This window comes from Tachypleus tridentatus, chromosome 2 (genome assembly GCF_004210375.1).
Source record: "Tachypleus tridentatus isolate NWPU-2018 chromosome 2, ASM421037v1, whole genome shotgun sequence".
Classification (NCBI taxonomy): domain Eukaryota; kingdom Metazoa; phylum Arthropoda; class Merostomata; order Xiphosura; family Limulidae; genus Tachypleus; species Tachypleus tridentatus.
The window spans coordinates 81,482,977-81,494,871 of record NC_134826.1 but is presented as its reverse complement, the minus strand read 5'-3'; the positions used below and the strand labels follow the sequence as shown (position 1 = coordinate 81,494,871).

The window sequence follows — 11,895 nt, the reverse complement described above, 5'->3', positions numbered from 1 at the left end:
TACACTATGTACCAATATTATGACCACTATCATCTTTTTTTCCAACCAATTAACTAGAAACTTAAGTGTTTCAGATATATTAACTGTTACTATCTACACACAAGCATTTGCAGAGAAACAACTAAAACAACAGAGTTGAAAACTCAACAACAGTTAGTGAACCCAATAGCTCTAAATTAAAAACAAGGTTCTGTCCAAACTGGACAGACTTAACAGTTGTAATTTTTCACTTTCTTCTAAAGATTCACTCTCAATTTACAGCAATGGAAAGTCATCATCTTCTGTTTGATATAACTACCAAACCCTATTGAAGTCTCAGTCTGCATACATCTGCTATTTTATCAGACACTGGTAACAAGTTCATGTTCACCAAATGGAAAAGAAATAGAAGCCATTATGAAATTTCATAAACTAGTTGCCATGAACATTATCAAAATATTTTACTGGTTCAGGTTGGATAAACTATTAAAGAAATATAGGTTTATACAGAAAAGAAAAATGGAACACCTGTTACAATTTGCAATAAGTGTGTTTTTATAACATTCTATATGATAAAGATTCTGTCATATAATAACTACCTGAAAACTAAGATAGTACAATAGTAAAGTGTCCCATAAACCCTTAACCAAGCTTTTGTGACTGTGGTGGGACCTGAACTGATGATCAGACATGTGATGATTCCCAAAATTGGTGCCAAAGTATGAATCTCCACTACCAAAATGATCAAATCCACTAAAACCAAATCCTCCTGCAAATGGTCCTTCATTTGGTTCAATGTCTGAAAACAGGTCATCAAAATAAAACAAATCCGCTGTGTGGACCACCAAACTGAAACCTGAAGCCATGACCTTCGTGACTGTGGAAATCATGACTTTGACAATGTCCACAAAATGCAAAGGCATTGTCAAAGTGTCAAAAGAATTCATTGAAGTTAAATTGATAGTCATGTGGTCCATCACGGGCCTCACCACCATTCTCAAATGCTGCTTCACCAAACTGGTCATACTTTTTTCTCTTCTCTGGATCAGAAAGAACTTCATATGCTAAGAAATAAAATAAATTTATTTTATGATATTATCCTCTTGATTTCTATATTATATGAAATTATCACACATGTAGCTATATTATGATATTTGGAATTAAGAGACTTGTTTTCTAAAAACCCAAATTACAATTGATAATTCACAATACTTTAATAAACTACAGTTATCAAACTATAGAAACAAAAGACCAGTAAAAAATTGTTAAATACATACATAAAATAAGTGTTCATTACATGATAATGTTTGGATAATGGTACAGAGAAGTTGTAACAGAGTCACATTTATCACTCTTTCAACACCAAAACACACACACAAAAACGTTACATTTTATAACTAAAATTTCCCATTTTGAACTTACAGTTGTTGCAGTAATGTGTTTTTGTTGTTAATACTGGACACTTAACAGTTCAATGTTTTATGTTAGTATAGTATATTCTGATCTTTTGTATCCTTTGGCTTCTAAGTTTCTACTGCAAAACTGAACAATCCTATATATTATCTTATCCAAGATATATTATGCAACATCGTTTTGTGGCTCAGCATTAGTTGCACTTGATTTTAATAATGCCACTCATTGCATACACAAGTCATAGCAATGAAGTATTGTTCATGGTGAATTTTCAACTATTCACAACATGTAACGCTACCACAACTAGACTTATGACTGGAAGGATACAAAAAGCTTTTCTCAAGATATATATATTAGATTGTTAAATGGTCTAGAGCTAAACAACAATATTATGAAGTAAAACTTTAATATCCTTCAAGGAGCAGATAAAATTGAACAATCAAGCATTTACAACAGCAAAAGCTTCCTAAAATATATCCCATGTCATCCAAATCAATGTCATCTTCCAATAAAAGAAATTACAGTTATGAAATAGAAGTGGAATCAGAATAATTTCATTTAACTACAAACCTGTCATGTCCACTAATGTAGCTCTAGCTGATTTTGGAATCTTCTGCTATGTATGATACAAGGTTTATGGGAAGTCTGAAAGGAGGAGGTAAGACTGGCATCATTATTCCTCAGTAAAGGTTGTTAAAAAAAAAAGAAGAAATTACAGTGTCACACAATAGTATGGTCACACTGAGAGTACAACAGATAAGGGAAGCAGTGGACTTTGGGAAAACACAGAATAATTAACCTCTGTATCAGCATACCATTTAAAAAATAATATATAGCAGAATTTAGTATAGATTTTACCATATTAATATTTTGTGCCACACACCAAGGGAAGTTTCACATTACTAAATTTAGAAGATTGTCATCTCTTCATATTATATGGTACATAGATAAAAGAACATATAAACAGTTTTTAGCTGAGCCTGTACCAATTTCTTTTAACCTCAGCTATTCCCAAAAAAAACTAATTCAATAACAGCTTCTTGAATTTAATATTTATGAAATATAAATATTTTGTATTTTAATGTGCAGTTGTAACTGCAAAACCATTTTATTTCTTCTTTCTAATGAAAAACACATTAATTTACATTTGTTATTAACAGATACTTGCACATAACAAAAATGCTAGTAATTATGATACAGACATTATCACCCACAGGTTTTATACACTTGGCTAAATATAGACTTTAATCAGCGTAGTAGACACAAGTGAAGGAATAATGCTAACTTTTACTCAGTGTAATACTTCAAAAACCATGAACATTGCCTACTTTCAACAGGAGTGTCACTGTGAAAGCTACCCACCTTTAGCAGGAGTGTCACTGTGAACATTGCTTACCTTGAGCAGGAGTGTCACTGTGAACATTGCTTACTTTGAGCAGGAGTGTCACTGTGAATGCTACCCACCTTGAGCAGGTTGGTTGATTTGGGGTTTTATGGCACAAAGCAGCTAGACTATCTGCGTCAAACATCCGGTAAAAAGGTAAAAGTAAAGCAAATTCAGTAAAATTCATAAAAGGAAATTAAGGTAAAACAAAACATAAATAGCATAAAACCAATGTTTACATCCAGTCTACAATGTTAAGAGAAAAACTTCATCAATACAAGTTGTAAAGGACTTTCTGCAGCATAACTGTAATTATCATAACTCGCCAAGAAAACTAACATGTAAGTACAAAAACCACCATCAGTCACCTGGAGTTGGCCTTTCCAGTCCTGGTTCCAAATTATTTGACGTTATGGCCATTTTCGAAAAGTAAAGTAATAAAAGTTTTAAAAGATGTGTAGCAAAATTTTAATAATAACTCACCAGAATGACTAACAGGTAGTTCAAACAGCAGTGTTAGTCACTTGAAGTTGGCCTTTTCAGTAGTGGTTTTGAGATATTTTATGTTACGGTCATTTTCTAATTTCAACTCGAATTAGATGGGCTGTGATTCTTAAAAGGGAACCACATGAAAAAAGGTTTAATGTATAAATTAAAAAACTTAAATGGCATTAAAAAGATTAATGGCCATTAAAAAACTAAAAACTTGACCAAGGTAGACAGTGTCATTATCACCAATAACACTCTCTAACATCATGGACAAACTTTGGGACAGAACATGTTTAAAATGGTGCCGTCGTTGAGAGTTGTAATAATGGCAAGAAAGTAAAATGTGGTTTATTGTGATCTAAGTGTAACACAGACTACACACTTGTGCATCAGTTCCAGATAAAAGAAAATGATGAGTTAAAAAACTGTGACCAATATGTAGTCTAGTTAAAACAACTTCCTCTTTCCGATTCTCACGGAAGTAATATGGCCAGTCCAATACAGTTTTATTTTGAAAAGCTTGTTTTCACGTTGCTCACTCCAAGTCGACTGCCAGCTGGCACGGAGCCGAGCCTTGAATACCAAGATGGCCTGGTATCCAGAAATACTGGATAGAAATAGCAGTTAATGAGAAATGGGTCAGTCGGTTTTGAATATTAGCGAGAACAGGGTGTGAGCCAACGCGTAGCGATTCCAGGGCCAGTATAGAACTAAGCGAGTCAGTATAAATAGTGCAGTTGGAGTACTGCTCAGCTGCAATATGATCCAGGGCAAGAGATATGGCATACACTTCAGCAGTGAACACAGAAGCTGTAGAGGGGATTCTGCGCGCAACTACCGAACCACAGCAAACCATAGCAGAGCCCACTGAATTACCTGATTTGGAACCATCTGTATAAATGGGAACTGAATGATTGTTTGAAAGATATTCATTAAATAAAAGACGGTACTTACAATCTGGAGTCACCTTTTTTAGGTGACTGAAAGAAAGGTCACATTTAGGGGCTGTAATAAGCCATGGTGGGATGGGCTGACCTGTGGAATCTGCAATGTTATCCAAGGACGGACCCAATTCATCCAATTGCGCCCGGATGCGAAGACCAAACGGAGCAATGACAGATCGTCTGTTCTGAAAAAGTACTGCCCACCGAGGAAGGAAAACACATTTCCAGGTGGGATGCTTTGGTAAGGAACGAAGTTTCAAAGAATATTGTAAAGAAAGTTGCAAACGGCGAAGGTGCATAGAAGGTTCATGAGATTCAACGTATAAGCTTTGAACTGGAGAGGTACGGAAAGCTTCAGTGCAGAGTCGAAGTCCTTGGTGATGAATGGGGTCCAGCATCTTTAAGGCCGAGGGTCTGGCAGAGCCATAGTCGAGGTTTGATCGAATAAGAGCACGATATACATCGATCTGCTCCCCAACTGGTAGAAGAGAGGACACGGAGGATATTCAGTGCTCTTGTGCATTTGACCCGAAGCTGCTTTAAGTGTCGTATAAAGGTCAGCTTACGGTCAAAGATAAGCCCCAAGAACTTGGTCTCAGGGACCACTGGCAACGAAACTTCACCGATATGAAGTTCAGAATCAGGGTGAATACCCCGTTGGCGGCAATAGTTCATGCATACGGTTTTAGAGAGAGAGAAATTAAAGCCGTTCGCCATAGATCACTTCAGTACACGATTGAGGGCAGTTTGTAGTTGCCGCTCAATATATCGCATGTTCGAAGACTGACATGAGATGTGAGTCGTCGACATACAGCCCATTCGCAACAGTGAGAGGGAGTTGTTCAATGATGGGATTTATCTTTATACTAAAAAGTGTGACACTCAAAACACAGCCTTGAGGGACATCAAGTTCCTGTACAAAAGAACGGGAAAGTGTTGAACCCACACTAACTTGGAATCTCCTGTCCATTAAAATTTTTTTTAATAAACATGGGTAAATGGCCACGTAAACCATATGTATGGAGGTCTCACAAAACGCCATACCTCCATGTTGTGTCATAGGCCTTCTCAATGTCAAAAAATATTGATACAAGATGTTGGCGTTTGAGAAAGGCTTCTCTTATTGATGTTTCAAGACGAATTAGGTGGTCTGTGGTGGAGTGCTATCGTCGGAACCCACACTGGGTGGGCGAGAGGAGGTTGTTTGATTCGAGGAACCAAACAAAACGAGCATTAACCATCCTTTCTAAGGTCTTACAGAGACAGCTCGTCAAAGCAATTGGACGGTAGTTTGAAGGAATCTTAGGATCTTTCCCTGGCTGAGAGAAAGGTAAAATAATAGCCTGGCGCCAGGCATCAGGAAAAACATTCTCCTGCCAGATCCGGTTAAAGACAATTTGAAGGACATCAAGAGAAGCAGGAGATAGATGGTGCAGCATGTCATAATGAACATCATCAGGTCCAACAGATGTACTGGCAGACCGATGAAGGGCCATTTTCAGTTACACCAGTGTAAAGGGACAATTACAGTCAAAGAAACAGTCAGTTCAAAAAAAAAGAGGTGAACGCTCTGCCCGAGTCATGATGGCCAAGAAGGTGGAGGAACAAGCAGAAGTGCTAGATACCCGGCAAAAGCTTTTACCTAGAGTATCAGCGATGCTCCAGACATCAGCCACCTCCTGACCATCAGAGAGTAAGATCGAGAGAGGGACAGAATTGTAGTGCCCATTAACCTTTCGAATCCTGTCCCATATGATTTTAGAACTGGTGGTAGAAGATGTGCTGGTTGTGAACTTGATCCAAGATTCCTTCTGGCTTTGACGTCTTACCCACCTTGCATGTGCACAGGCCCGTTGGAAAGCGATGCGGTTTGAAAGTGTGGAATATCTACGATAAGTATCCCAGGCCCGTTTTTGAGCCTTCCGTGCTAAGTTGCAAGCAGGATTCCACCAACGGAGGACGATATCGTGGAAAATGTGTCGAGGTTTTAGGAATACACTGAGCAGCTGCTTGTATAATACAGCCAGTTACAGCTGCATCACAGTCGTCTACTGATGGCTGATGTACGAAGGCAGGATCAAGTTCTGCGAGAGCAGTGAAAGTGGACCAGTCTGCCTGATCCAGCTTTCACTGGGACACGCGGGTAGGGTGGCATCGACCACGGCCAGTCTCTTTTAAAAGTGTAGAGTGAGGGAATTTCTCAGTTTTTAAAGAAAATTACTTTGAAAAATTGGTTCTCGGCCTGACCTGAAATTAGTGTGCATTAATGTGAAGTAAGGAATAGGAGCAGAACTGAAGAACACTCTCAAACTTGAAACCATCATACTCCAAAGAAAAGTGTTATTTCTTCAGTTTTGAAGAGGGCAATTAGCACACTTTCTGGTGCGATTAGCAACAAAACCTTTCAAAATCCTCTTGATGTCAGTGATATTCCCTTTGTTGAACCAAACTGTGAGAAAACAAAAGACAGATAAGGGAGAAGACAGTTCAACTCCTTTGATTCTTCTCCACCTACAGTCTCCAGAAGTCCTTTGTAAGCCTTGAGTGTGGCACTTGAAAACGTGAACTTAATATGAGAAACAAGGAACCTTGATTTTGATTTTATTGTGTATGTACATATTTCATGTAAATAGTGTTTAGAATTGGGACACCTTAAAGATTTCTCACATTTTAGGGTTAAAATGGTTTTTAAAATTCATGCTGATATTGGTAGAACAGATTGTGTATTTTTAAAGTGTAATATTTGACTTTATAAAAGTGTAGAGTGAGGGAATTTTTCAGTTTTTAAATAAAATTACTTTGAAAAATTAGTTCTCGGCCTGACCTGAAATTAGTGTGCATTAATGTGAAGTAACGAATAGTAGCAGAATTGAAGAACACTCTCAAACTCCAAACCATCATACTCCAAAGAAAAGTGTTATTTCTTCAGTTTTGAAGAGGGCAATTAGCACACCTTCTTGTGTGATTAGCAACAAAACCTTTCAAAATCCTCTTGATGTCAGTGATAATCCCTTTGTTGAACCAAACTGTGAGAAAGCAAAAGACAGATAAGGAAGAAGGCAGTTCAACTCCTTTGATTTTTCTCCACATACAGTCTCCAGAAGTCTTTTGTAAGCCTTGAGTGTGGCACTTGAAAACGTGAACTTAATATGAGAAACAAGGAACCTTGGTTTTGATTTGATTGTGTATGTATATATTTCATGTGAATAGTGTTTAGAATGGGGACACCTTAAAGATGTCTCACTTATTAGGGTTAAAATGGTTTTTAAAATTCATGCTGATATTGGTAGAACAGATTGTGTATTTTTAAAGTGTAATATTTGACTTTATAAAAGTGTAGAGTGAGGGAATTTCTCAGTTTTTAAATCAAATTACTTTGAAAAATTAGTTCTTGGCCTGACCTGAAATTAGTGTGCATTAGTGTGAATTAAGAAATAGCAGCAGAATTGAAGAACACTCTAAAACTCGAAACCATCATACTCCAAAGAAAAATGTTATTTCTTCAGTTTTGAAGAGGGCAATTAGCACACCTTCTGGTGTGATTAGCAACAAAACCTTTCAAAATCAACTTGATGTCAGTGATATTCTCTTTGTTGAACCAAACTGTGAGAAAACAAAAGACAGATAAGGGAGAAAACAGTTCAACTTCTTTGATTCTTCTCTACCTACAGTCTCCAGAAGTCATTTTTAAGCCTTGAGTGTGGCACTTGAAAACGTGAACTTAATATGAGAAACAAGGAACCTTGGTTTTGATTTTATTGTGTATGTACATATTTCATGTGAATAGTGTTTAGAATGGGGACACCTTAAAGATTTCTCACTTATTAGGGTTTAAATGGTTTTTAAAGTTCATGCTGATATTGGTAGAACAGATTGTGTATTTTTTAAGTGTAATATTTAAGTGGTTTTTAAAATTCATGCTGATATTGGTAGAACAGATTGTGTATTTTTAAAGTGTAATATTTAAATGATTTTTAAAATTCATGCTGATATTGGTAGAACAGATTGTGTATTTTTAAAGTGCAATATTTGACTTTATAAAAGTGTAGAGTGAGGGAATTTTTCAGTTTTTAAATAAAATTACTTTGAAAAATTGGTTCTCGGCCTGACATGAAATTAGTGTGCATTAGTGTGAAGTAAGGAATAGGAGCAGAATTGAAGAACACTCTCAAACTCGAAACCATCATACTCCAAAGAAAAGTGTTATTTCTTCAGTTTTGAAGAGGACAATTAGCACACCTTCTTGTGTGATTAGCAACAAAACCTTTCAAAATCCTCTTGATGTCAGTGATAATCCCTTTGTTGAACCAAACTGTGAGAAAGTAAAAGACAGATAAGGGAGAAGGCAGTTCAACTCCTTTGATTTTTCTCCACATACAGTCTCCAGAAGTCTTTTGTAAGCCTTGAGTGTGGCACTTGAAAACGTGAACTTAATATGAGAAACAAGGAACCTTGGTTTTGATTTGATTGTGTATGTATATATTTCATGTGAATAGTGTTTAGAATGGGGACACCTTAAAGATGTCTCACTTATTAGGGTTAAAATGGTTTTTAAAATTCATGCTGATATTGGTAGAACAGATTGTGTATTGTTAAAGTGTAATATTTGACTTTATAAAAGTGTAGAGTGAGGGAATTTCTCAGTTTTTAAATCAAATTACTTTGAAAAATTAGTTCTCGGCCTGACCTGAAATTAGTGTGCATTAGTGTGAATTAAGAAATAGCAGCAGAATTGAAGAACACTCTAAAACTCGAAACCATCATACTCCAAAGAAAAATGTTATTTCTTCAGTTTTGAAGAGGGCAATTAGCACACCTTCTGGTGTGATTAGCAACAAAACCTTTCAAAATCAACTTGATGTCAGTGATATTCTCTTTGTTGAACCAAACTGTGAGAAAACAAAAGACAGATAAGGGAGAAAACAGTTCAACTTCTTTGATTATTCTCTACCTACAGTCTCCGGAAGTCATTTTTAAGCCTTGAGTGTGGCACTTGAAAACGTGAACTTAATATGAGAAACAAGGATCCTTGGTTTTGATTTTATTGTGTATGTACATATTTCATGTGAATAGTGTTTAGAATGGGGACACATTAAAAATGTCTCACTTATTAGGGTTTAAATGGTTTTTAAAATTCATGCTGATATTGGTAGAACAGATTGTGTATTTTTAAAGTGTAATACTTAAATGTTTTTTAAAATTCATGATGATATTGGTAGAGCAGATTGTGTATTTTTAAAGTGTAATGTTTGACTTTATAAAAGTGTAGAGTGAGGGAATTTTTCAGTTTTTAAATAAAATTACTTTGAAGAATTGTTTTTCGGCCTGACCTGAATTTTCAGTTTTGTATATTTTTATTTATACAGAGTTCCCTTACTCTTCCCTGCTACTTGTCTCATATTCCTGTTGAACGTTTCCCCACTTATAGACATCTCTCATGTTCTTAATCCTGTCCTTATTTCTGAATATTTCTCAGGTTTCTCTTTGTTAACTGTGTTTTGTCTGTAATAGTTCTGATAATCTTCTCTATTCTTTTCATCTTTTTACAGATTTAGTTAAGTTATTTTATAATAATTTGTCACTTTCCCCACATAATCTGTTTACTCTCATCATGATTCTTTATCCTATCTTATTTAGTCTTATAATAAAAATAGCTTGTTTCTTTCATATAATAATTTTAAGGCCAATTATTCTTGATTTTACGTTGTTTTTAATGGTGTTAAAATATATCACACGTTATGACGTACACATAAGCGTACAAGAAATGTTAAGTACATAATCTGCAGCATATATTTGAAATTATACATTGTAAACAAATTTATTATTTTTCCTTTACAAATCCTCTAATACGAAAGTATTAAAACTGCAAACTAAAAATATATTTCTCATTTTGAATTTTTCATTAATATTCTCAATATGACAAGAGTAGGTGTTTTTAATAATTACACGACCATCTAAATCGTCAGCTGTAGAGCACACTAATAGAATGAAGTACATCTAGTACTTTATATTTACAGTTAAAATTCAGATATTTTCACAAGTACCGCCAATAAATCAAATAACTTAATAATTGAGATTGAAGATTGATTTCTTGAATGTCGGTGAAGGGATCCAATAGGTTCATATCGTCCTAGCCAACCACTGTACTGGGTTATTCACTTTATGTGGGAAAGGCCAGTGTAAAGTGGAGCATATTGCAAAAAAAAAATATATTGGTATTTTAAATTTACAGATGACATGCTATCTTAAGAATACAGCTTCCTTTAATTTAATAACGTAATTTTCAATATTGTATGAAGTTGTGCATTTGTAAAAAAAACAAGCACAATTATAATGCCAAAACGCAAACCAAAGATAACTATTTTAACCGTTTGTGTGAAACTGGTAAGAGCGAGATAAAAGCTCTTATCAGATGGGTGTATCTCTCCATTAAAAACATCTTCCAAAGCTAAAGAAATTAAATAGAAACCCTTAAAAATTAACTAGAATTGAAGTTGCTCGTTATCATCACTTTTACACGAAGTGAAATCCAAATAATAACCTTAATATAAATAAAAAACATTTAACCTGCTGTAATAAAAACACAAATTACCAAAATAAAAGTTTAGTGAAACATTACTAAACGATAATAGTATCCTAACTTCAACATTGTCTCCAAACAAAAGAGGAATAGCCATTTTTTATATGCTGCTTATATTAATTATCTTCCACTACCCTGAAACGGGCCTCATTCAAATAAATACTAATAAAATTCTCCATCTTACATGATTAAAACAAAAAATAGACTCGGTGTAAATCTAACAGTAACATTTCACGCTCATTCATAATTATAATACATTACTTTATACCAGACTTGAAAATGTTTTCTCTATGAATTAATACCTCGCATATCCAACTTCCAAATGCACGAAAACATCAGCAGAGGCCACGACCAAACTTTTGTTGTTTTTATTATTTCTCTGTGTAAGACTAGTCATTACCACTAACTCTTGCGCTACTCTTTTACCAACGAATAGGTGAGTTGACCGTAACATTATAACGCCCCCACAGCTGAAAGGGCGACCATGTTTGGTGTGAAGGGGATTCGAATCCTCGACCCTCAGATTACAAGTTGAGTGCCTTAACCACCTGGTCATGCTTCAAACAATCTCTATTAATACTTTGAAGTATGAAGTTTTACAAGTTAGCTGTCATTAACTAGGAAGAAATCAGAAATGCAAAAACAGTTATCAATGAATTCACTAAAGCCATTAAAGAAATAGTAAACGATATTCAACACAGCTATGAAAGACGTTGCCTACGTCGATTATGTATCAACACTCGTGACAGGACAGTAGAAACAAACAGAAGAAGAATCCTAATCCAGAAGTAGTGGGTACAAATTGATAACACGAGAATCATTCACCCGCTTCTAAAAGTTACGATATCTTTACTTTTAAAAGTTTCCAGAGTCACGATAGAGAAAATATTTCTCAGAAATTTTTAATCTCTGTTTTTGAAAATACTAAGATTGTTTAAGGATATGGCTTGTAGCTTCATGTAACAATTACTCATTTGATAGCATGAATCCATTTTAATACCCATACAAGTTCAAATTACACAAAAGTAAAAAGAATTTAAAGAAAAATGTAATTAAACATACAACTTTGATAATGATAAGTGGAATTCTTTGTAATCAGTGTAACT

The 11,895-nt window shown here is 35.1% G+C and overlaps 1 protein-coding gene across 1 annotated transcript; it reads right to left on the bottom strand.

The window, feature by feature from the left end:
* Positions 1 to 210: 210 nt before the first annotated feature.
* On the bottom strand, positions 211 to 2,027 carry LOC143236044 (uncharacterized). Its single transcript, XM_076474282.1, has 3 exons — positions 1,963 to 2,027; positions 579 to 1,043; positions 211 to 348 (listed from the first exon to the last, which is right to left on the bottom strand). The coding sequence occupies exons 2-3, from the start codon at positions 1,038 to 1,040 to the stop codon at positions 334 to 336; spliced, it is 477 nt and encodes a 158-aa protein (XP_076330397.1). The 5' UTR covers positions 1,041 to 1,043; positions 1,963 to 2,027; the 3' UTR covers positions 211 to 333.
* Positions 2,028 to 11,895: the final 9,868 nt, after the last annotated feature.

What these genes read in the sequence shown, in the direction of transcription:
- LOC143236044 (XM_076474282.1), bottom strand. Translation starts at nt 1,040, where the DNA reads ATGAAGTTCTTTCTGATCCAGAGAAGAGAAAAAAGTATGACCAGTTTG.